Below are 25901 nucleotides of genomic sequence, written 5' to 3' on the forward strand. Positions count from 1 at the left end.
GGCATAGCATGGGTAGGAAATTGGTCATTCTGGTTCATTGTTAGGAAGAGTTTTCTGGTAATTTGCCATCAGCTTGAAATTTTATAACTCAGACAGGAATTTTCATGTTTTAAAAAAAGATTGCCATTATGAATTATAATTCTATAATTGTGTCCGCTCAGATAAGCTTGTTGCAATAGAGATCTCCACCCCCCTTTTTTTCAGTGTTGAATTTTGCCCATTACGCACATCCTGTAAAGGGAAACTGTGTGAGACCAGGGGGATGCATTTCAGAGAACCTTTATAATCTTTACATCTTTGAAAGAGAGGAGGGTAAACATTACACAGTGTGTCAAAACACTGTTATTCGTTCATCATCCTTGATTTCATTTTCATGGCAGTTGGAGCAGAATGCTTAAAAAGGGCAAATGGCAAACCACTGAACAGGAACAGACTACGCGAGCAGGGCTCATGCAGTTAATTAGTCATCTCGTCATCTATTAAGGAACTGGAGAGATGAATTTCTGGCATGGTTATGGATCTTTTATTGTAGTAATTAATAATAGTTTATTCTTCAAATCAGGTCAATGAGAGCGAAGTTGCTTAGCAATCATGTCAGTGCTAAAAGAATGGTCTTTGGAGGAACAGGCATTTGAAGTGGGTTAAATTCAACTTTTTCAAGAAACTTGCAAACACTCTGATTAGAGTGATTCAATGGCAGTGCTTTTACAAATCAAGAATGTATAGTTCTCTTTCCTCAGGATTGCTTTTGTCCTGACCTGCTTCCAACTTCCTCATCCGAAGAGGAGGCCAGTGTCTTGGAACAGTTTCCCCCAAATGTGGGTGCTAAGAGATGGGGGATCCCAGAGAGGGAAAGCAAGATTTCTAGGCATGTGTAGTTCTTCACCACTGGATTTAACTTGGCTCTGCTAAATAGCTCCAGCCATCTTGTTGGGTCCTGGAGAACTGACTAGGTCGGGCTGGGGGAGCACCAGTTCATCACTGTACTTTAGCAACAAGAGTCACTTTTGTATAGGCAGGGTGACACGGAGTAGAAAGGGTACCAAAGCACGAGGTTTAGTCTAGTCTAGTTCTAGTCTCAGTTTTCACTACACATACAACTTTGTGATTTGGGACATATCTCCTAATCTCTGATTTCAGCCTCTTCATCTATAAAATAGCATAATAGTTATTTCTCAGGGGCGAGACCAACTAATGGATGAAGTGAGTCTACTCTAAAGAGCATCAGCTGCTGTATAAGCTTACGGGGTGTTTACTTCTTATTACTAGTTTATATTCTGACCTTCGAGATTTTGGTTTCTGTATACATTTTACTTTCTCAGAAAAACTTGAGATGCTGTGTAAGCTTTTAAAAAATTGCTGATAAAATTTAAAAAGTTTTAAAGGTAGCACACAGTTTTTTTCTCTCTTCAGTTATCTGTTATTCAGTTTATTTTGTTTGAAGAAGACTTCTCTACTCTAGGCCTTACTAACAATGAAAAAAGCAGAATTTCTGATCTGAATTAAAGTTCTTTTGTTGAATTCATGAAACGAATTTGAGTTGGCAGTTAAGGATTGGACTTTAAAAAATTTTTTTAGAGACAAGTCCAACTTCTCATTTTGCAGGTAGTATACTGAGACTAAGTGAGTAAGTAGCAAAAATATTAAAATATCTAAAAAGAGAAAATGGCAAACCACTGAACAGGAACAGACCACACGAGCAGGGCTGAGACTCAGGTATCCTTATTTCGAGTTCTTGTTACCAATGTGCTGCCGCCGTCACACTTTGCTTAACTAAATAAAGGTGGTTAAGAAAATCATCACTGAATTAAGCTATCCCTATATTTAACAAAAGTGCTGTTTAATTGTCCAAGGCTGAAGTCTAAAGTTCAAATCCAAATCTTCTTCAGTGTGATTAATGAATTGAACTAAGTACCTCACATTCAAAAAACGTTGTTTACTTCTGAGAACTAAAACCATAATGTTCCTTATTGCTAGAGAGTTTTGGTCCAGGGAACCTGAATTCTAGACTCAGTTCTGCTAAGTAACTTTAGATAAGAAAAACAAATTTAATCTCTTTGAGCCAGTACTCACTGTCTATAATATAGATGTAAAGGATAACAGTATGGTGTCCAGGGTCCCTGCCAGGACTTTAAGTTGGAGGATCTATGAGACCCAAAAGCAGAGAGAGGGGTGGGCATGGGAGAGATTGATGTCTGCTTTTTTACCTTGAGAATTTTGCATTAATCAGCTACTTTCTCATGTTATTCCCCTATCTGGAAAGCCTTCTGATTTTCGAAAAACCCTTTTCCTATCCAAAAGCTCTCCTTATTTTAAGGCCCAGGTTACTTTTTCATTTACTCTGTGAAGTCTGTAGCACACACTGTTTCTCTTTTCTGAGCTCATTTATTGCCCTTATATCTCATTCATCCATTAATCATGGTATATTGCTGTAGAATATGTCCTTTTATTCTTAATCTCTAGGGGGTAGGTTAATGTAGAAGAAAAGGTATAGATTTTGAAGATAAGTAGATTTAGCTATGTGATCTTAGGCTGGCCACTTTAAAAAAATAGATATTTAGTTTCTTAAATAGGTAGTACATTTTTGACTAGGTAATTATTTTTTCAAAACAATAAAACAGTGAAAATTGTCTTCTACCCCTGGTCTAACATCAAACCAGTCTTTTCCTCACTGTTTTTAGTTTCTTATATATCTTCCCGGAGTTTCTTAATTTCTTCTTTTTTCTTCTTTTACATTAAAGATGGCGCACTATGAGTCAAGTACATTGCTTTTTTACTTAATTTGTCTTGGAGATACTTTCCTATCACTCCACATTGAACTTTCTCATTGTTCTTAACATTTTATGGATGGACCACAACTTAATCAGTGGTTGGACTTAGGTAAGGTCCCAAATGATTTTAAAATTCGAATGACCTTTGAGCCTTATCTAAGAAATACGCTCTTTGTTTTTCTCTCAAACATTTATTTCGGTGGTGCATTACAATTTTAAGCACTTTACATTCTTAGAGTTAATCCTCACAAAACCTCTTTGGAGGTAGCTAATTACTCTATAGGTTTTAGTAGGTAGAGAAAGGAAATATCTTTTTAGGATTTTGCTGACTGTGGTGTAAGATTCTTCAGTAAAAGCTTCACCGTGCTCTTTTCATTGTGCTCCACTACTGGCAAATACAGGGTTTGCTTGAGAAACACAGCCCGCTTTGTAGGGGCTGATAAAAGTCTTCATTACTTCATTTATAACCATTTGTGAATTTACTTCCTTTCCTTTACTTACTTCCTTAAAACCAGTAGAGCATGTAGAAAAGGATCTCCACATAAATGAAGCTTTGAGAAACAAAACAAATATAGAAAGAAGATATGCAAATATTCTTTTTATAGATTCAATTTTTTTAATCTTAAAAAATCTTAACTGAAATAGTGTATGCAGAAAAAAGTGACTTGCTTAATAGAATTGTAAGTCTTCATTGAGAAGAATGTGACTCTTTAAGTGATTAAATGGGTAGGGCTGTGAAAAATAGGAAATATTTTAATCTCGGGATTTAACATTTAATAAGATTCACTGTTTAAGGAAGTACAACCTTAGCTATCTAATTTGACCTGTTTAGAATGCACAAAATGACAGGAATTTAAGTTTTATTTTTAAATTTTCATTTAATGTGAAACAAGATTAGTACCGAGATGGCCCAACTGCCAATTTAACTTCCTGAGTGTTAAAGTATGCACTTAGGTTTTCGCCAAGACCAATAACCCTTTATATATGGTATGCTACAAAATATTTCAACCATTTTGGTAACTCTTGAGATATTTTAGCTATTGATTTTTCTCATATTTATAAACTGGGCCCTTGATTTCTTTCTCTTTTTATATTTATGCTCTTTTATACCCGTGCCGAAAATAGCCTAGCATCATAGAATTTTAGAGATATTTGGGCACTTAGAGATTACTAATTAATATTTGATATATTTGTATATTAACTTGGCCCCTTCTGTTGAGCAATGAGAGAACTGAAGCCAAGAGGTTGTGAACGGCCAGGTCAGCTACCTTGTCCGGAACCCCCGGCTGCAGCTGCCTAGTACCAGGTTCTTTCTTTTATAGCTCTGACTGACACTGCTCTACTTGGGGCAGAGTTTAATTTTGAACACATTCTCTTGCTCTTTCTCTCCTTTTTCTAATGTGGGCCAATTAATAAAAGACTACAAGGAGTATTATAGTCACAGATCGTGCATGGACTGGCTCATTGTAGGCATGTAGGAGAGACGTGTTTCAGGTGAACCAAAACTGAGGAAAGAATGAGAGATACTCATGGGTAACAAGTGGGGAGCTGGCAGCTGAGCAATACTCACCCCATATTTGCAAGTTTATTTTCCATCTTCCTCTCCCTGGGTCAGCCAGTTGCGTTCAGACACTGAATGTGCCTTGTGCTGGTTAGTGGATGCCTTTAAATCACTTTTTTACCCCCCTAGGTCCTTTCCCATAACCTGTGCACGGTGCTGAAGGTTCCTCATGATCCCGTTGCCCTTGAAGAGCACTTCAGGGATGATGATGAGGGGCCCGTCTCCAATCAGGGCTACATGCCATATTTAAACAAGTTCATTTTGGAAAAGGTATGATTCTAACCTCTTCTTGCTTACAACAATGTTTGATTTGCACGTTTCTAGTGGGCCCCAGAGCCCCTGGTTGGTGAGTTCACTCTGGAGTTCAGGTGGGAAGCATTAAGAGGTAAATCAAAAAGGAAAGAACAAATGAGGAACTGACTATCTTCTCTACTGTCTTAAAACTTGGTTTAATATTTTCCCAGCTTGTTCATTCTTTGAAATTAAGAACTGTATTTTGTATCAATCTGTACCTGTTTTCTCTCAGAGTACTTTTTAAAAAATTTTTTGATTCCACGTGTCCTGGCAATGATTGTTAAAGCATGAGTATGATGGGGTAAAATGTGACTATTAAAGGTGATGTTGACTTTACTAAATAGATATTACACAGCAAAGTTTTCATTCTAGACTTTTCAGAGTACCACTCCGAAGCTTCCTCTGGAGTATGTTATGCGTAAAGATGCTGCAAAAACCTATTATGTGTTTGGAAGACAAATATAATCTGTTGGCCTTTGCTGCTATGTTCAGTAATTAAAAACTGACACATGAAAGAATTGAATTTAATGTGTTTTTCTTTCTTTTTAGGAGAAAACAATTTAAACTGATGGTACATTTAAGTAATTTAAAAATTGGTGGTTAAAAATTATGAAAGGTAGCACATGCTTGTTATTAAATAGGCAATTGTTACAAGAATATATGAGATAAAATGCAAATGTTTCTTTACCCTTTCTAGTCTGACTCTTTAGGAGTAACCACTGTTAACGGTTTGTAAATATCTTCGCAACCTTTTTAATATACATATAAGCACATACCTACATAATAGTGTCTTTTTACAAGAATAGGATTATGCTATATATATAGTTCAACTTATTTTAACTGAACAATATATTAGTGTCATTTTCCATTTCATGTACATTTAGTTTAGGTATGAAAGTAATCATATAATCTTATGAAGGGTTGGGAATTTGAGCTTTTCCATATTTATAACACTAAGCATGAAATTTTTGGATATATTTTTAAAAATGCCTTTCAAAAAGCGACAATGATAATACTTTTAAATTAAAAATAAAATGCATTTAAACAACTCTATTTTCCCATTACCTAAGTACCGCAACTATTTACATATTTTTTTTTATGGCTTCTTTGGATTTTTATTGCTTTTTTTGTATATAAATTCTTTTATAGTTTAGTGTCTTTTTATATTAGCAAAGAACAGTAATTAGTAATATTTATGATAATAATTTAAGTTAATAGTTTAGAAAATGCTAAATGTTGGTCAGGATTCTTTTTTAAAATCACATTATAGGACATAGTTCCATAGTGTAGAGGTTAGTACATCTGCTTTACATGCAGAAGCTCCTGGGTTCGTGCCCCAATGGAGCCACGACGGTCCATGGTCTATGGCCATGCCACCCTGAACAAGCACAACGTCTGATCTCGGAAGCTAAGCAGGGTTAGGCCTGGTTAGTATTTGGATGGGAGACCACCTAGGAAGACCAGGTGTTATATGCATAAATAATAATAATAAAATAAAATCACATTATATTTTTCAGAAATTTTGGAGGAAAATGTCAAAATTACAGTGTATTCATTTATATAGTAATCTTTGTACCTATATCTGTTATTTCATATCAGTCTCACAGTACAATTTTCTGCTCTTTATTTGTATGTTTTACATATATGTTATATATTTTTTAAAATGTTTTCCTTGCTGAGATAACATTACCTTGATCATACTTTAATTAGAAAAAAGGAGAGAAATCGCACTATAATAAGTGTGTAAGATTTAATCAGACTCACAAAAGCCATGTGTTATATGATTTTATTTATGTGAAATGTCCCAATTAGGCAAATACCCAGATATACCCAGTATATTAGTGGTTGCCAGGGTCTGAGGGGAGGTGGGAATGGTGAGTGACTACTGATGAGTATGGGGTTTCTTTTTGAGGTGATGAAAATGTTCTAGAGTTATGTAGTGCTGATAGTTGCAAAACCTTGTGAACATATTAAAAACTACTATATTATATACTTTAAAGAGTGAATTTTATGGTATATGAATTATATCTCAAAAAGAATTTAATCACATTGTACAGAAATTTATGTGTGAGGTCTCAAAACTCCCCAGTTTTCTGGAGCTATTTTCTGGAGCTTTTTTTGACTGCTGTTCTGTTCATTGATCAGATAGCTCATTTGTGTTCTATAATTGTATTATGTGTAACTACGTCACATTCAGCAAATATTTGATGACATGCTGTGTGCATGTGTTTAATCTTAAAAATTAAAGATAATAAGGATTATGTCTGTTATTAAAATATAGAACATGCTGGGAAATTCTCAGAAATCTGGAAATTGCTTTGGTTTTCAGTGCTAGAATTTGTGGGCTGGGCCAATGGATAGAGAAACATGGTTTCATATCTTGAAAGTGCTGTGCCCTAATACTGTATTTTGTTCTCCTCGGTATAACATTCTTTAAACATGTTGAATTTTAAGTTTTAAGATGTTCTTTATTTTAGTATTTAGGTATTTTAAAGTTTTGTGACTAGGGGAGAAAATATAGCAATATTTAAAAAGTCCAAAATTAGCCACTAAATTTGGAGAAAAATTTATTCACAGAGTGAGTAAGGATGTGATGAAACAGTGAGCCCTTGTTTATTATTGCTTAGCCACCTGGAGTGGAATTTTGCCAGTCCTTCAATCCAAATAAAGCTGCCAAGGTTTCCGTGGTGTGGGTTTAAATTGAGCAAAGATTAGTGCTTTGTTTTGAAACTTGGTTGAAAAAAAAAATGCCCATAGCGACTGAAGAATGTTAACTTAAGACTTAGAGATTGTCATCGGTTGTGCAAAGAAAATGTGAAGTAATGATTAAACGTTTGCAAGACGTGCTTTTGTGTATATATTGTCTCATTCGATCCTTAGGTTGATCCTTTGCCATATAATTGGAATTCTTATCCCCATTTAACTCAGGAGGAAACGGAGCATAAGGTTGCCTAGCTAACAAGGGGTAGGTAGATTTTGAACCTAAGCCATTTAACTTTTGGACTGGTGTTCTTTTAACTGAACTATAGAGGGATTAATTACTCCCTTCTAGAATTATATTTTCTAGTTTTTGGATACATAGAGCAGGAGTAGAGTGGCTTAAAAGCCATTCTGATCATCTCAAACTATCTCAGCCTCTGTCTAGTTCTCTTAGGTTTTTCTCTCAAGTGTTTTAAGATGATTCTTTTTTCTTCTTTAGTGTCTGGTGTTCTTTAGTGTTCAATTCGGTCATTTTCTTTCCCCTAAAAGTTGTTTTAGTGGTTTTCTTCCTTTACCAGGACAATTATTCTAAAGGGGTGGGGCTGAGAGATAAATTATATTGAAACTTGCTTTCCAAAAGTAATTTTCCCATTTGGTTTATATATTTGCTTCTTCAGAGGTAATCATTTCTGTTGTTCGTCATATCGACAATTTATTTTTAGCTTTCCTGAGATTACAACTGATTAATATATCTGTTGTTCTTGTATCAAATATTTTGTCTCCTCTGAGTATTAACCTTTTTTTGCTTATTTTGTTAAATTCCTTCTTTAGTATAGAATGGAATTCTGTAAACATCTAGAAAGAATTTTTGTGCTCTTTCCCTTTTTTTTTTTTGACAAAGAGATACTATACCTGAGTTATCTGACAGTGAATAATTGAAGAAAGTGGTATATTGTTAGCTTTTTATTATTGAGCTCCAATAGACTACATCAAAAACTAATTCTGCTTCAGTGTATTTATGAGGCGATCTAGTTCTTTCATGAGATTTAATTACCTATTAGGCTTTTGGTCTGAATCATTGTTAGTTCTTTCTCTGATTCTACATGTTAAAGGCTGGTCTGGGCTATATGATTAAAACTAGTAATTCATCGGCAATATGCTAAATCCTAAATCCTGTTGCTTTCTAATGTAATCTTTTTTTTTTTTGTCTTTTTGGAAACATATATACACACTCGAAAGTTATACACACGAAGAGAAATATTTCAGTTCAATGTAATGTCTCTTCTCTAGAAGCTAGTAGCCTCTGTATTCTCTTTTCCTAGGCTGACATTTATACTTTCTTACCAGATGCTTGCTGTTCATATGTCAGTTGTAGTTCTTCCATAAAACGAGGTTTCATATTTCTTTTAGTTGAATGGATATGCCTTTAGCACTCAAAATGTCTTCAAGTGTGTGGCTAACAACTGTCATTTAATAGGAAGTGGTACTGCTCTTAAATATCCCAAACCATCCTTTTGCATGGTTCTTTCTTATTGTTCTTTTGCCTATCTTATTTTTTTCTTTCAGTTTTGCTTAAAAGTTATATGGTGTTAATTTGGCATAATGGCCAAGCCGGACTGTACATTTTTATCATATTTGTGAAGTTGTACAGAAGTAAAAACTTCTGAGTAAATAAAGAGGTTCCATGCGGAGAACTATGGATGACTTTATGCTATTGAAATATAAATCTGAATGATATAGTTTAAAGAAATATTGTTTTCTAAAATAACAGCTTTATTGAGATATAATTCATATATCGTACAATTTAAGTGTTTAAAGTGTACATTTCACTGGTTTTTAATATAGTCACTTTTTGTGCAACCATCACCACAGTCCATTTTGAAATCTTTTCATTACCTTACCTCAAAAAAAACTGTACCCGTTAGCACTTAATCTCTCCTTCCCCACAGTCCTACGCAACCCACTAATCTACTTTCTGTCTCTATGGATTTACCTATTCTGGACTCATTCAGTACGAGTGGAATCATATAATATATGGCCTTTGGTGTCTGCTTTCTTTCACTTAGTATGTTTTCAAGGTCCATCCATCTTGTAGCATGTAACGGCACTTCATTCCTTTTTATGGCTGAATAATATTCCATTATGGATATACCACATTTTGCACATTCTTTAGGTTATGGATATTTGAGTTGTTTCCACTTTTTGGTTATTATGAATTTGCTGCTCTGAGTATTCATGTTTAGGTTTTTGTGTGGATCTGTATTTTCAATTCTCTTGGGTATATACCTAGGAATGGAATTACTGGGTCATGTGGCAACTCTACATTTAACCTTTTGAGGTACTGCCAAACTGTTTTCCAAAGCAGCTATGTATTTTACTTTTCTACCATCAATGTTTGGGCTTCCAATTTTTTCATATCCTCACCAACATTTATTTTTTCTTTTTGATTATAGCTATTCTAGTGAGTGTGAGGTATAATATCTTACCATGTTTTGATTTGTATTTCCCTGATGATTAATGTAAAATATTGTTTTTAAAGCAGGTTTCTTTATTGTAAAAGTAATACAGGCTATGGTTGGAAATTAAGAAAAAAAAGGAACTTATTAAGAAACATCCATAACCTTACCATCTAGAGGCAGTCACTGTTAACATCTGTTTACTTTGAGTGTTTATTTTTTAAAATATATTTGTATATATTATTTTTCAAGTTGGAATCATATTGAGCACTAAACATTAATTTTACCTTTCCCATGTCATTAAAATTTTTTGAAAATATAAATATAAAGATAAAAATGCTGACATTAATTTAGTCTACTGTATCAGGCAGTATGCTAAATGTTTTAAACAAGTGTTATACTTTATATCAATTCCGTGGGTTAATTACCATCATTAGTACCACTTTGAAGATGAAGAGACTGGGTCTTGGGTTAAATTGCTTGCCTGAGGTCACCCAGCTACTAAGTGTAATTCAATGACTGTATAATAGTTTTGTACCATGGAGTATTATTTTAATTTTTTTCCCACTCTTATAAGTAATAGTGACTATCCTCAGCAAATCTTTATCTGACTCTAATTCTCTTTTTATTTTAGATTATTTGAAGTAAAATTACTGATCAAAGAGTATAAATAGTTTTTGAGAAAACAAATTCTACAGTCAATTTCTAAAGCATTAAATTGCTCACTTTGTCTTTTGAGAACTGTCTCTGTCACAGAAATTTTAGTCTTGAACTGGTTTGGATGAAAATTGAAGTTTAGAGAACATGTGAGTTTAGTTTTGTAAATACTTTTGGTCCTTTGAGTCAGAATTGAGGTCTATAAATATTATTGCTATCTTATTCATATGTATGAATTTTGATGAAAAGCAAAAGTATGTTAAAAATAAGAACAACTCTATACATTTCTTTCCAAGAAATTACCTTCTGTTTGGACATTTTGAAACTACTTGCAGCTGTTATTAGTTTTCCAAAAGATGTGAGACTATCAATTTATGTGTGATACATCCTGAGATTTGGGAGCAATTTGTAATCTTAGATGAGATGGAGGATGGAATCATAGATTTCTAGACCTTTTGTAGTTAGAATGGACTTAGAGATCATCTCAATTAAAGTCTAACATCCTTGTTGTGGCATGCAGGGCTGTGTTAGATTTTTGGCCTCTGCTAATCTCTCCAGACTCTACTTCCTCCTCTCCCCTTCTTGTTCACTTCAGAGCAGCCATGTTGGCCTTCTCTCTGTTCCTCAAATTGCAAAGGCCTTTCCTGCCACAGAGCCTTCAGACATGCTGCTTCCTCCACTGTAAGGCTTCCTCCACCCATAACATGCAGCTAATTCCTGTTCATCTTCAGGTTTTAGCTTTGTGGCATTTCCTCAGGGAGGTTTTTGTAGGTAGCACCCCACCCTTTCCAGGGCTAACTAGCTCTCTTAAAATATGTTCTCACAGCATCCTAGGCTTTTCTTAATAGCACTTACCATGGTTTTTTATCATATAGGTAAGTGGTTGTGGTATTGCTATATTGCTTGATATCTGATTCCTCCCTGAGTTCTAATGGCAAGGACTGGTTCACCATTGTCCAACTCTATTGATTGTTTCTCTTGTGTGCACAAGCTTTTAAGTTCAAAGTAGTTTCATTTGTCTATTTTTGCTTTTGTTGCCTGTGCTTTTAGTATCATTCAAGGAAATGCCCATTCCAATGTCATGAAGCTTTCCCTCTATGTTTTCTTCTAGAAGTTTTATTGTTTCAGGTCTTACATTTAGATCTTTACTATATTTTGAGTTAACTTTTTGTATATGGTGTAAAATAAGGATCTATCTTCATTCTTATCAGTTTTCCCAGCATCATTTGTTGGAGAGACTCTCCTTTCTTCATTGTATAGTCTTAGCACCCTTGTTAAAGATCATTTGGCCATATATATGAGGGTTTATTTTTGGACTCTCTATTTTATTGGTCTATATGTCTATCTTTATGCCAGTACCATACTGTCTTGATTACTGTAGGCTTTATTTATAATTTTTTTTTTTTTTTTTGGAGGGGGCGGGTAATATATTTTAAAATTTGGAAATGTGAAGCCTCCAACTTTGTTCTTTTCAAGATTGTTTTGGCCATTCATATTCCTTTGAGATTCCATATGAATTTTAGGATGATGTCTTCTGTTTCTGCAAAAAAATAAAAAACACGCCATTGGATTTTTTATAGGGATTGCATTTAATCTATATATTGCTTTGGGTAGTATGGACATTTTAACAATATTGTCTTTCAGTCCATGAACTTGGGATATTGTTCTATTTATTTGTGTCATCTTTAATTTTTTTAGTAATGATTTGTAGTTTTCAATGTACAAGTCTTTTGCCTCTTTGGTTAAGTTTATTCTTGAGTATTTTATTTTTTGATGTTATTATGAATGGGATTCTTTTCTTAATTTCTTTTTCAAATTGTTTATTATTAGTATATAGAAACACAACTCATATTTGAGTGTTGATTTTGTATCCTGCAACTTTTCTGAATTAGTTTATTAGTTCTAACAGTTCTTTTGTAGATTCTTCAGAGTTTTCTACATATAAGCCAGACATGTCATCTCCAAACAGTTAATTTTACTTCTTTCTAATTTGGATGCCTTTTTTCCCCCTTGACTAATTGCTCTGGCTAGGAATTTCAGTACTGTGTTGAATAGAAGTGGTGAGAGTGGGCATCATTGCCTCATTCCTGATCTTAGAAGAAAGGCTTTCAGTTTTTCACTGTTGAGTATGATGTTAGCTGTGGGTTTTTCATATATGATCTGATTTTGTACTTTTTTTTTTTTTAAGCAAGGCAATCCTTGGTTGACCTCACAGATTGCAAGGATCTTGTCAGCTTACAATCCCTTATTTTTTATGCCTATAGCACCTGGTCTTCCTAGGTGAGATTTTGTACTTTTTAAAAAGGTATAAATGTGGGGGTGGCTCGTCAGCTTTACATGTAGAAGGTCCTGGGTTCGCACCCCAGGTGGAGCCATGGACCATACCCCAGGTGCGACAGGCCCCCCGAATGTGACGACAAATGCGCCGGGGGTGCCAGGGCCCCGGGTGCACACTGTGAGTGTGTGGGAGGAGACGCCCCGCCTTCAGAGATCCAGTTCTTAAGGGGAAGTGGCAACATCCATAGGTCAGGGGTGGAAGTGGAGGGGTGGAAGTGGGGGGAGGATTAAAAAGGAGGGAGAAAAATAAATAAAAAAGTGTAAATGTCATCATTTAATATGCTTTTACCTTTGGGCATGATTAAACTAAAGAATAGTAGATTAGATTTTAGAGAAGGAATAAGTCAAAGACAGCTTATTAAAATGAAGTAAGATATAGTGAACTTGGATCAAAAAACCACTACTTATTTCCTGAGAAAACTAATTTATGGAGAACATGCTTGGTTTCTGATCCCACTGCAATCTGAGTTTTACCTAAACTTCTTAGCTGTCTTGATTAATCAGTGACCTCTGAAGTGCAAAACCAGTGGTCTTTTCTTAAACTCCTAGTCTCTGTAGCAATTTACACTATTGATCAGACCTTCTTCTTAACTGCTTCCCCACTCAGTTTTCATGTCTTTATGGTTCTCCTACCACTTTGACTGCTTTTTCAGTCATCATAATTCCTCTTCCTCCTCTTGCTTTGCAAATGTACGTTTCCCCTGAGGTTCTGTTTCTGATCCCATCTTTTTTTCCCTCACTTTATGTTCTCTCTTAGGGATCTCATTGACTGTCGTGATTTCAGTCATCGGTGGCATGCAGTAATTCACAAATCTGCCTCTCTGCTTAGGTTACAGTTTCACTTCTTTGATTGTCTTTGGATATGTCCGTCTAAATGTCTTACCAGGGCCTCAATTTGAAGATGCCCATGAGCGAGCACTTTATCTTTCCTTCTCTCTTGTTTTTGTCTCCTTAACTCTGTGACTGTTCCCTGGATGTGGTTGGCGTGCTGCTCCTGCCATGCCTTTGCTCATGCCTTCTCTTTTCCTATCCTTTGGAATACTTTACTCTGCACTTTTCAATATATTCAAGGTCTGCCTCAAGTAATGATCTTTTCTACAAAGTATGAACCTGGATTGAAGATGACCTAGTTGTTCTGTGCTCCAAAACCCTTCATTTGGGGGTTTCTTATAGGCTCTTAATCAAAATTATAAAGCTCTTTGTGATTTGGTCTGCGTTTGCTTTTCCAGCCATAAATCTAGCCACTCCCTCTCAGGAACCCTATAATTCACCACATAATCCACACAGACTCACTTCTTGTTCCTCAGAACAGGGCTATATGCTTTTATACTATATACTTATGTCATTTTCCCTGTTGGCGTATCTTCTACTTAGTGTTTTCTAGTGGTGCCTTTGAGACTAAGTTGATGGCGGTGGCCTTTGAAACTAGTCCTGTAGTGATGTCTTCTGTCATATAGATATCCTCTATCTACTGAGTTCTACAAGCAGTTTGGCATAGTGGAAAGAGACAGCATTTGAACTTTGATTTAGACTCCAGTGTTGATAATTTACTAGCCAAGTGAACTTGGTACTCAATTTTTCTAAATCTTTATTTCCTGATCTGTTAAATAAGGGCAATACTTAACCTTACAGGGCTGATATGAAGTTTAAGTGCATATAAAATGGTGAGCAGATACTAAGTCCTCAATAAATGATGTTAAAGAGAAGAAGAAAAAAGAGAAGCAACAGTAGTAGCTGCTGCTTTTTCTTCATGGGCTCAATGGTCTATGATGGGGGTGTGTGGGAAGTGGTGCCGACTGAAAAAAAAAAAGGTGCTAAAGGCAGATCACAAAGGGTATCTTCTTACTTCTGGGAACTGGTTTACAAACCACAGATTCTAGTTAGAGATCAAGAGAAGCTTCTCCCTGTAGCCAGCTAGTGACGTCTTCTTTAGAGTACACACAATACTTTGTTTATATTTCTCTAAAAAGAAATGATTTGTTCATATTGTCCCACCTCTTCCAGTGTATCTTCCATATTGTCCCAGAATATGGCTTTTAAAATGCAGGTTGGGTATGTTGCTCCCTTCCACTCTTTCAATGCAAATAAATCCTAACGAATTATAAGGCTCTTCTTATAAGTGACTTGGTCTTCACCTACCTCTTTAGCCTCATCTTTCACTGTGCCCCCTGCAGTGGACATATGTCATTTTTCAGTCTGTTCAGTATCCGAACTCTTCTTATATTTGGGAAATTCCATAGCATCTTGGTAGCGGACATGACCTGTCTCACATCTCAGATATTGGAAAGTTCAGATACTCATTTTCCCTATTCCCTGGCAGCTAGAGGGAAGGGATGTGACCCAAGCTCAGCCAACGGGACTTTGAATCTGCAACTGGGTCAGTGGCAACAGTGATGGCCTCATGTTACACTGGCACCACGCTGTTCCCGTGAGTAGTTTCAGCCACCGTTCTAACTGCCTAGCCTGGCTCGGTAGCAGTTTATTTTCAGAGCCTACCTTTTCCAGTGTTTGTGTTGGATCTTTGAGGTTACCTATTGTTTAGCCAATTCCTTTTCTGTTTAAAGGAATCCAAGGCAGTTTCTGTTATTTGTACTTATGAAGAGCCTTAACTCATAATACCCTCTAGCACCAGGTGCCCCATTCATATCAAACTTCCTGCAGTTCTCCAAATTGACCACAGTTGTCTCTGCCTCTGGGTTTTCTCACATTCTGTCCTACCTGGGACACTCTTGAGTCCATTCTTGAACTCTTTGACTCTTCTTTTTTTCTTTTTTTTCTTTTTTACTCTTCTCCTTTTTTTTGAATTGTTTGACTCTCGATGGTCCTTTAGGACTTTGCTCTGTTGTCATGTCACTCTTTCTGCAAATCTACCCCCAGTTCTTAAGATTGAGCTAGCTCCTCCATGTTCCTACAGAACCCTCTGCTTATCTCTATTCTAGTATTTATCATACTCTATTGTAATTGTCTTGACAATCCTTGGAGACATGGGCTAGTATTATGTTAAGTATTTTTGCATTGTCCCTGGCAGATAATAATGACAATCTAAATTTTATCCGTTGAATTAGTGAAAAACTACTGAATTATACACCATGTTATATTAAAATTTGCATATTTGCATATCTGTTTTCACTAATAAACTGTGAATGTTCTAAGAGCAGAGTCCACGTTCTTCATCTTTATATCTTTAATTTATAGCATAGTACTTGGCTCATAGCAGATACTGTGGAAATGTTGAATGCATGATCGAATGACTGAATGGCAGGGCTGTCCTTTAGAATTTCAGTTAGTTTTTCCCAAAAGAAAGTATCTTCTTTGACTGAATAGGTAAAGATATCTGTATGTGGCTCATCTTGAGTAATTGACATTCTCGACTCCTTTGTATCAGGATTGGTAGTCTATTTAGAAGATAATTGTACACATGAAAGAATAGCTATTTGACAAGCCAGTATTTTATGTGCCAAGTGAGTGATGTGGACAGATATTGCTTTAGCCATGCTAAATACAGCATTCTTAATTGAGCCTTCAAAGGTGTTGTACTAAGCATATACTTAGAAAATGGTTATTGGTTAATTGGAGTGATTAAAATGGAAGCTTACAGTAGGCTTTGTCTTTCTGTTTTACTTGGCTTATATTATTATACTGCTTATTTTAGATCGGCTCATTGGAATCTTTTCTCATTCCTTTTTAGGTCCAAGACAACTTTGACAAGATTGAATTTAATAGGATGTGTTGGACCCTCTGTGTCAAAAAAAACCTCACAAAGAGTCCCCTGCTCCTTATGGAAGAAGATTCATTTAAAGTGTGGGTTATTTTCAACTTTTTATCTGAGGACAAGTATCCATTAATTATTGTGCCGGAAGAGGTAAGGTGTGGCTCTGGGAAGTTTTTACGTGGCCACCTTCACATTAATTCTAGCTTAAAAGTATTTGTGTTAATTCAGTGTAGATTTAGAAGGAGATCCTGGACTAGTCTTTTTGGATTGGAGGCAAAACAGCTTGACTCCAAAAAGATCCAAAACTTAGTGATCTGGGATCATGTAATACCTCTGGAGATTTTCATACAGGGTGGGACTCTTCCTCTCTAAATTGCTATAATTATAGATGAATTCATCCTCATGTCCAAAGAGTATTTATTTAGTACGAGTCACAACACAATTTTCTGTCTACTTGCATATTGGCAAAACAGTATTAATGGATTGAGTGATGCTATATGGGAAACACATAGGATCCAGAGTGTTCTCAAGGCTGTTTTATGTGAGGAAATACTATTCTTGATTCAAAGTCCAGGATGGTGACTTTTTACTGTTCTTTCCAAAGAAAATAAAAAAGAACATTTGCTTGTTTTGTTCTGCATTATTTTTTCTAAGCTTCCAAAGGAAAACAGATAGAGGAGTAAGGTTTTGTGCTCCCTTACTGCCCTAAAAAATTATACATGCTTATTACAATAGTAAATTTAGAAAAACCTCATAATATACAAAATTAAAATCAGTCGTAGTCCTCCCCTTAAATAAAAGTCATCTGTAATCCCTTAACATTGATCAAATTAACCTCTTGGGTTTTAATTTCTTCATTTTTGAAATAGGACTCATAACAATGTTAACTCTAAGGAGTGTAAGATTCTTCATTTAAAGGACTCACTCAGCTCAGTGCCTAGCACATAATACATATTCAGTAAATATGTTAACTCCTATGACTACAGTTATTGCATATGTTTTTGCACACTAGTCTGCATAGTTCTTGAGGATAAATTTCCAGCAGTGGAATTCTGAGTCCTAAAAAAGGCACACTTTTAAGGTATTAGATGAACAAGGCCAAAATGCCCTTCAGAAAGGCTATGCCAATCTAAACACCTACCAGTGGTGGTTGAAGGTGCCCATTATCACCCATCCTGCCAATCAATACAGGGTCTAGTCTGTGATTTCTATGGTTCATATATATGTTAGGAAAATCTTTTTAAAAGGTCACACTACAATATTTTATTTAAAATCAGCAAGCATGTATTCATTACCAATAATAAGTGAGGCACAAAGTGAGAAAGATTACTTCCTGCCTTCAGGAATGTATAGTCTGCTAGAGGAAAAAAAATAAGTGTAATTCAAGGTAAAATAGACTACCTCTTATAAGAGAGATGCAAATTCCATGCAAATACAGAGAAGAGAAAGATTTATTCCAGCTTGTGGGAAATAAGGGATCAGGAAAGGCTTTTTAGGAGAGGCAGTATAATATAGTGATTAAAAGCAGGGTCTTAAGCTTTTTTAGTAAAGGGCCAGACAGTAAATATTTGAGGTTTTGTAGACTTTTGGGGCCATACTATCTCTGTTGCAGCTACTCACCTCTGCTGTTACAGCTTGAAAGAAGCCATAGACACTGTGTTACTGTGCTTCCAAAAAATAGATGTTGATATTTGAATTTTATATAAGTTTTAAGGGTCATAGAATAGTATTCCTTTGATTTTTTAAAATTCCCAACCACTTAAGAATGTAAAAACTGTTCTTCTATCATGGTTGTATGAAATCGTGCTGCGAGCCAGGTTTGGTTGCTGGGCTGGATTTGGCTCAGGGGCCATAATCTCTGGCTGTCCCCTACTTAAGAGCAGGAGTCTGGAGTCAGATTTCCTGGATTTGCATTCTAACTCCATCATTGTTTACTAGATGTGTGATCTTGGGCAATTCACTTAATTTATTTTTATTATAGTTTCCTCAACCGTAAAATAGAGCTGTTAGTATTTTCTTCCTACTGTTCTTGTGAAGACCAAATGAGAAGAATGCCTGGGCCTTAGAGAGTGCCCATTAAGTGTTAGCTATTACATTTATGGTAGAAGTAGCACTTGTACTGGGTCTTAAAAGATGGGAAGAGTTTTGACTAATGGAGAAGGCAGAGGAGAATTCTGGATGAAAGAAACAATGGGCAAGGTCAGATGAGGAAGGAAAGCAAAGGGCATGTTCTGAGGTGAGTGAAGGATGCTTACACGGAAATACCGGCACTGGCTGATTTCAGCCAAAAAGGAATTTTTAAAAAGGATATTGGGTGGTTCACAGAGTTGCCATGATGGCTGAAAAAACAGGTGTGGAGGCTATGTAGCTTGGAACTATACTAGTCACTCCAGTGAGCAACCACAAGGACAAGGCTGCTGCCACCACAGGGTAGGTGTACTTGTACATAGAACACTTCTGGCCCTGCATGCTGGGTTCTGCCTGGGAACTCAGATCTTCCTGCAGCTGTTCTTGCTACCAGGGAAAGTTCTCTGTGGTGCTCACTTCTCAGGTGGGATGACGCATCCAACTGGCATGGCCTAGGTCAGGCACCATAAACTAGCTGCAGAGGAGGCTTGGAATGGGAACACTTTCATTTTTAGCTCCTACATTGGGAGGCAGGGAATTCCCCAGACGTAAGAAGGGAGTCAGATGCTGGGCAGTCAAAAAGAATAACACGTATCCTTCCTATGTGAAGAAGGATGGTGGTAGATGAGGCTGGAAAGAATTTTAATTTTATCCTATAGGCAGTGGGAAGCTGTGAGCCATTGATGATTTTTGAGCAAGAGAGTGAGGTAAATAGATGAATTATGGAGAGACAGGAGATGAGAAGTTAAGAAAAATTAAGTGGCATTGAGGACTGAAGTACAGTAGCATCAGTGAGAAGGCCAGATGGGAGAAACCTGGAGGTCACAGGACCAACCTCATAGTGCCTTGCTGTGTGGAAATATAGAGTAATTTCAGGCCTGGATGATTGGAAGGTAATGTAGTGTAGTTATTTAACGCATGGTCTTTGAAATCAGACTGCTTAGTTTGAATCTACCAGTTTTTACCTATGTGACCTTGAATAAATTTCTTAATCTCTCTGTTTGGGTTTCTCCATCTTTAAAAAGGGGATAACTACTTTCTTCATGGGACTGTTGTGCAGATTAAAATAGTCGATGTATGTGAAGCATTTAACATAGTGTCTGGTCCCATGATAAGTGCTCACTAAATGTGTAAGCACGTGTGTGTGTGAATGAATGACAGGATGATGAACAACTTGGGGATACAATGTATGATGATGGGTTTGGTACATTTGGCATTTTAAGTGGAACATCCTTGTGGAAATGTCTTGTATTCACCTGAAGTGCTAGTGAGAAGCCAGGGCTGGAGACAGAGATAGGAAAGCCAGGGAAATAGGTTAGATCAGGTAGGAAGAGACTGTTGTGGGAGAAGCAAGGCTGGAGACAGAACCTTGGGACTGTTTCTATAGCAAGAGGAGGAAGTAGATTTGGTAAAGAAAACTGAATTGAGTAGTCTGTGAGAGAATGTTGAGTCATGGTGCCAAAAAAAGAAAAAGTTCTAAGAAGGAGAAAAATAGTTACTGGCATTTGATTCTACAGAAAAATTGGAGAGTGATGAGTGAGAAATTGCCCTTGGATTTAACGAATAGGTAGTCGTTGGTAATCAAGGACGAAGCAGTTTCACTGTAGTGGTGGGAACAGTTTCTTAGTGCTTAGCAACTATAGTGATATAATTGTGCATGTATATTAGAGAGGAAATAAAAATAAAACATGCTATGAAATTTTTGTCCACAAAAATTGTCTAGCTTAATACAGAGACATATAGAAGGAAATGGAATATTGATAGGAGTAGAAAAAGATATACCTAGTATTTTAAAAACCTAGCTACTGCTTGGAAGAATTATGCTAATAAAATCTCCAGTATCATCTTTTAAAACCACTTGAAGTTACACTCAGTGTTCTAAATTTATTTATGTTTTCTTTGGGATTGGAAGAGAGGTAGGTCTTTTATCTGTGATGTTTTTGTTCTTTGCTTCACTAAAATATTCTTGATGGACTTGAAAGTGACCTTGTCCTGTTTTCAGAACTAGAAATTAGTAAGTAAGTAGACGTAGCTTATTCTTTGAGGCAGCACTTGCTTGATGTAAGATAGGGGTCCCCAACCCCTGGGCCATGGACTGGTACCAGACTGGAACCAGGCCGCACAGAAGGAGGTGAGCAGTGGGCTGGTGAGCAAAGCTTCACCTGTATTAGCTGGTACTCTCCAGCGCAAGCATCACCGCCTCAGCTCCACTTCAAATCATCCGGCATTAGATTCTCGTGGGAGCACCGGTCCCTGGTGCCAAAAAGGTTGGAGACCGCTGATGTAAAGGACTTGGCATTGGCTTTAATTTATCACTGAGCCACAGGCTGGGAAGTCAGTCAGTATCAGAGTCCTGATTGCTCTGCCTACGAAACTGAAAAGATTTCTGTTCCAGGTGTCCCAAAAAATGGGCCTACATGAACTTTGATGTGTATCATGACTCCACCCTTTTTGCACCCCTGAGCCCAGCCAGGACTCCACAGCAGGCTTACCCTTCATCTTTGCGGCTGACTGGAATGTTTTGTTCTTCTTTCTAAACAAATTAATCTCATTTGAGAAAGGAGCGGCCTCTCTTTGACTTGATAGAACAGCCAGGCATCATACCTTGTCACGTTCTTGTTTGGACTTACTCTGTGTACATTATAACTCCTTCAATATTTCTTCTAGTTAGAGGTAGAATTAGAGTTAGTTTTGCAGATTATTTCTCTTTGGCCAGAAGTACTTGTGTAGGGAAAGAAGGGATCATTGGAACAGATTTATGTGGAACTGCTTTCTCTGGCTGCTGAACCAGCCTCCTGAGTTTTAAAATATGGCTTTGTATTTATTGAGCTCTCAGCACATCTCCAGGCCTTTGACCAAGCACTGTCAATTCGAGGTCACACAATTTTATGGAAGACACTAGGGTCATAATATTTCTGAAGGTGGCCATTCTCTGTTAGATTTTGCTTCCTTCCTAAATACTTTAATAACACTTTTAAAAACTATATTTTGAATTAGTTCAACTTACAGATTTTAATAAAATTTCATTTGAAAACAGATATATTTAAAAATAAATTTTGAAATATGTCTTAATTTGTCATGAGTATATACGAGTTTAATTGTAATCTTACCAACAGTTTTTAGATGTTATACATTTAAAGTCTTTTTTTGTTTCTAATAATTTACCTACCATAATGATTATTTACATTTTAAGTCCAGAATGTTTTTAAGTAAGATTTTAATTTCCAGCTTTGATTAATAATACTATATAAGTAACAGTGGTAGTTATATGAATAACATAGGTGGTATAAATAAATTTGTTTTTTTAAATAAATTTGCTTTTGATTCAGTTTTCTATCACCCAGAAATTAGTGTTAAGAACATTGAATACATATTTAAGTGACTGTCCACACACAAGTGAAGAAATAATGTGTCCCCATTTGAGATGGTTCTGTAATTTTTGTCAAATGGTATTCTTGGAAATGTGTGTCTGTAAAGTAGTTTTTATATTAGTATTCATTTCCCACAGAGCCAAGAACAAAACAGGATGTGTCTGTTGTGGGTTTAGGAAGGTAATGTAGTGTAGTTATTTAACGCATGGTCTTTGAAATCAGACTGCTTAGTTTGAATCTACCAGTTTTTACCTATGTGACCTTGAATAAATTTCTTAATCTCTCTGTTTGGGTTTCTCCATCTTTAAAAAGGGGATAACTACTTTCTTCATTGGACTGTTGTTCAGATTAAAATAGTCGATGTATGTGAAGCATTTAACATAGTGTCTGGTCCCATGATAAGTGCTCACTAAATGTGTAAGCACGTGTGTGTGTGAATGAATGACAGGATGATGAACAACTTGGGGATACAATGTATGATGATGGGTTTGGTACATTTGGCATTTTAAGTGGAACATCCTTGTGGAAATGTCTTGTATCACCTGAAGTGCTAGTGAGAAGCCAGGGCTGGAGACAGAGATAGGAAAGCCAGGGAAATAGGTTAGATCAGGTAGGAAGAGACTGTTGTGGGAGAAGCAAGGCTGGGGACAGAACCTTGGGGCTGTTTCTATATCAAGAGGAGGAAGTAGATTTGATAAAGAAAACTGAATTGAGTAGTCTGTGAGAGAATGTTGAGTCATGGTGCCAAAAAAAGAAAAAGTTCTAAGAAGGAGAAAAATAGTTACTGGCATTTGATTCTACAGAAAAATTGGAGAGTGATGAGTGAGAAATTGCCCTTGGATTTAACGAATAGGTAGTCGTTGGTAATCAAGGACGAAGCAGTTTCACTGTAGTGGTGGGAACAGTTTCTTAGTGCTTAGCAACTATAGTGATATAATTGTGCATGTATATTAGAGAGGAAATAAAAATAAAACATGCTATGAAATTTTTGTCCACAAAAATTGTCTAGCTTAATACAGAGACATATAGAAGGAAATGGAATATTGATAGGAGTAGAAAAAGATATACCTAGTATTTTAAAAACCTAGCTACTGCTTGGAAGAATTATGCTAATAAAATCTCCAGTATCATCTTTTAAAACCACTTGAAGTTACACTCAGTGTTCTAAATTTATTTATGTTTTCTTTGGGATTGGAAGAGAGGTAGGTCTTTTATCTGTGATGTTTTTGTTCTTTGCTTCACTAAAATATTCTTGATGGACTTGAAAGTGACCTTGTCCTGTTTTCAGAACTAGAAATTAGTAAGTAAGTAGACGTAGCTTATTCTTTGAGGCAGCACTTGCTTGATGTAAGATAGGGGTCCCCAACCCCTGGGCCATGGACTGGTACCAGACTGGAACCAGGCCGCACAGAAGGAGGTGAGCAGTGGGCTGGTGAGCAAAGCTTCACCTGTATTAGCTGGTACTCTCCAGCGCAAGCATCACCGCCTCAGCTCCACTTCAAATCATCCGGCATTAGATTCTCGTGGGAGCACCGGTCCCTGGTGCCAAAAAGGTTGGAGACCGCTGATATAAAGGGCTTGTCATTGGCTTTAATTCATCACTGAGCCACAGGCTGGGAAGTCAGTCAGTATCAGAGTCCTGATTGCTCTGCCTACGAAACTGAAAAGATTTCTGTTCCAGGTGTCCCAAAAAACGGGCCTACATGAACTTTGATGTGTATCATGACTCCACCCTTTTTGCACCCCTGAGCCCAGCCAGGACTCCACAGCAGGCTTACCCTTCATCTTTGCGGCTGACTGGAATGTTTTGTTCTTCTTTCTAAACAAATTAATCTCATTTGAGAAAGGAGCGGCCTCTCTTTGACTTGATAGAACAGCCAGGCATCATACCTTGTCACGTTCTTGTTTGGACTTACTCTGTGTACATTATAACTCCTTCAATATTTCTTCTAGTTAGAGGTAGAATTAGAGTTAGTTTTGCAGATTATTTCTCTTTGGCCAGAAGTACTTGTGTAGGGAAAGAAGGGATCATTGGAACAGATTTATGTGGAACTGCTTTCTCTGGCTGCTGAACCAGCCTCCTGAGTTTTAAAATATGGCTTTGTATTTATTGAGCTCTCAGCACATCTCCAGGCCTTTGACCAAGCACTGTCAATTCGAGGTCACACAATTTTATGGAAGACACTAGGGTCATAATATTTCTGAAGGTGGCCATTCTCTGTTAGATTTTGCTTCCTTCCTAAATACTTTAATAACACTTTTAAAAACTATATTTTGAATTAGTTCAACTTACAGATTTTAATAAAATTTCATTTGAAAACAGATATATTTAAAAATAAATTTTGAAATATGTCTTAATTTGTCATGAGTATATACATGAGTTTAATTGTAATCTTACCAACAGTTTTTAGATGTTATACATTTAAAGTCTTTTTTTGTTTCTAATAATTTACCTACCATAATGATTATTTACATTTTAAGTCCAGAATGTTTTTAAGTAAGATTTTAATTTCCAGCTTTGATTAATAATACTATATAAGTAACAGTGGTAGTTATATGAATAACATAGGTGGTATAAATAAATTTGTTTTTTTAAATAAATTTGCTTTTGATTCCGTTTTCTATCACCCAATAATTAGTGTTAAGAACATTGAATACATATTTAAGTGACTGACCACACACAAGTGAAGAAATAATGTGTCCCCATTTGAGATGGTTCTGTAATTTTTGTCAAATGGTATTCTTGGAAATGTGTGTCTGTAAAGTAGTTTTTATATTAGTATTCATTTCCCACAGAGCCAAGAACAAAACAGGATGTGTCTGTTGTGGGTTTATTTGGAAGAATTGCCTTGATGAAATTAAATGTCAAACCTGAAATAGTTTTAAGAGACCCTCTATGAAATAAACCTGAATTGTTGGTAAGCCACAAAAGGCCCTTTTAAAAGATGACAGGGAAAAACTTTTAACTAAGTAAATTTGGAGCCGAAGGCCTCCAAAATCACATGCAGCTTAAAAGTTTATTCTTTGTTATTTTTGGTGAAACTTGCTTGTTTGGAAGGAGGAAGTAAGCTGCTTCCTGAAACGAAATGAGCTCTTAGAATTGATGAAGGCCACTTGAGACTAACACGGCAGCACTGACACAGCACACGTGATATATTGTTTAGTGTAATTGAATAGCTGAGAATGGTAATGTTTCTCTCTCCTTGGCCCAGTATAATGATTTAAGAGGTCCTTAAGTTATTTGGTTATGATAAGTATATGATTGTGATGAAAGTCAACAGGAAATGAATCTAGATTAGTTGTCTGGCCCAGTCACTGGGACTGCTGAATAAATGCTGGGTGCTGAAGGGTTTGGGAGAACACCTTCAGGAAAGGTTCTGCAGGAACCTGGGAAGCTGCCTCTAGGGCTGAGTTTGCTACAAATAGGCACTTTCTGAGTTACAAACATTATAAAAGTCATCTGATAGACAAGAAGAACTGAAGCTCGAAGTGTGAGGGGCTTGGGTTCATTCACAGTGATAGGTGAGGAAGAGTTGAGGCTGAATTTCTTGACTTTGTACAGATTACAGATGGTCATTCGGATGCGCAGGCTTGTCATATCCACTTTTCTTCATCCCGTATGTACATGTGGCCATATGCAGAGGCTTACATTGGCCTTACTACTAAAACTTCCGATTGTGCCTGTGTTACCTTTACTCCTAATTGTCATCTGGCAACATGGGCTCTTCTTTTTGCTGCCTTAGGGAGAGATTGAATTTCTGTACATGTCAATGCCTCTAGTTATTTTGCTGTGGACAATTATTTATTTTAATGTTCTTTTTGACTTTCTTTTTCTCTCTTCAATCTCTTCTTGCATTTATATATTTTTCTCTCTTCTCTTTTCTGTCTCATTCTCTCCTTCCCTTTTCTCTTTCT

General features: G+C 36.4%; 1 protein-coding gene across 2 annotated transcripts in view; it reads left to right on the forward strand.

Moving 5' to 3' along the window:
- The window catches only part of SWAP70 (switching B cell complex subunit SWAP70), a 67113-nt gene that overhangs the window by 16072 nt on the left and 25140 nt on the right, over positions 1-25901 (forward strand). Inside the window, exons 2-3 of one of the 2 annotated variants that reach the window (XM_011377244.2) lie at positions 4462-4602; positions 16465-16638. In XM_011377244.2, the coding sequence (XP_011375546.1) occupies positions 4462-4602; positions 16465-16638 (315 nt within the window). The remainder of the gene's footprint in view (positions 1-4461; positions 4603-16464; positions 16639-25901) is intronic. The other variant, XM_023521600.1, reaches the window with a different exon arrangement.

This window comes from Pteropus vampyrus, unplaced genomic scaffold (assembly GCF_000151845.1).
Source record: "Pteropus vampyrus isolate Shadow unplaced genomic scaffold, Pvam_2.0 Scaffold307, whole genome shotgun sequence".
NCBI lineage: Eukaryota > Metazoa > Chordata > Mammalia > Chiroptera > Pteropodidae > Pteropus > Pteropus vampyrus.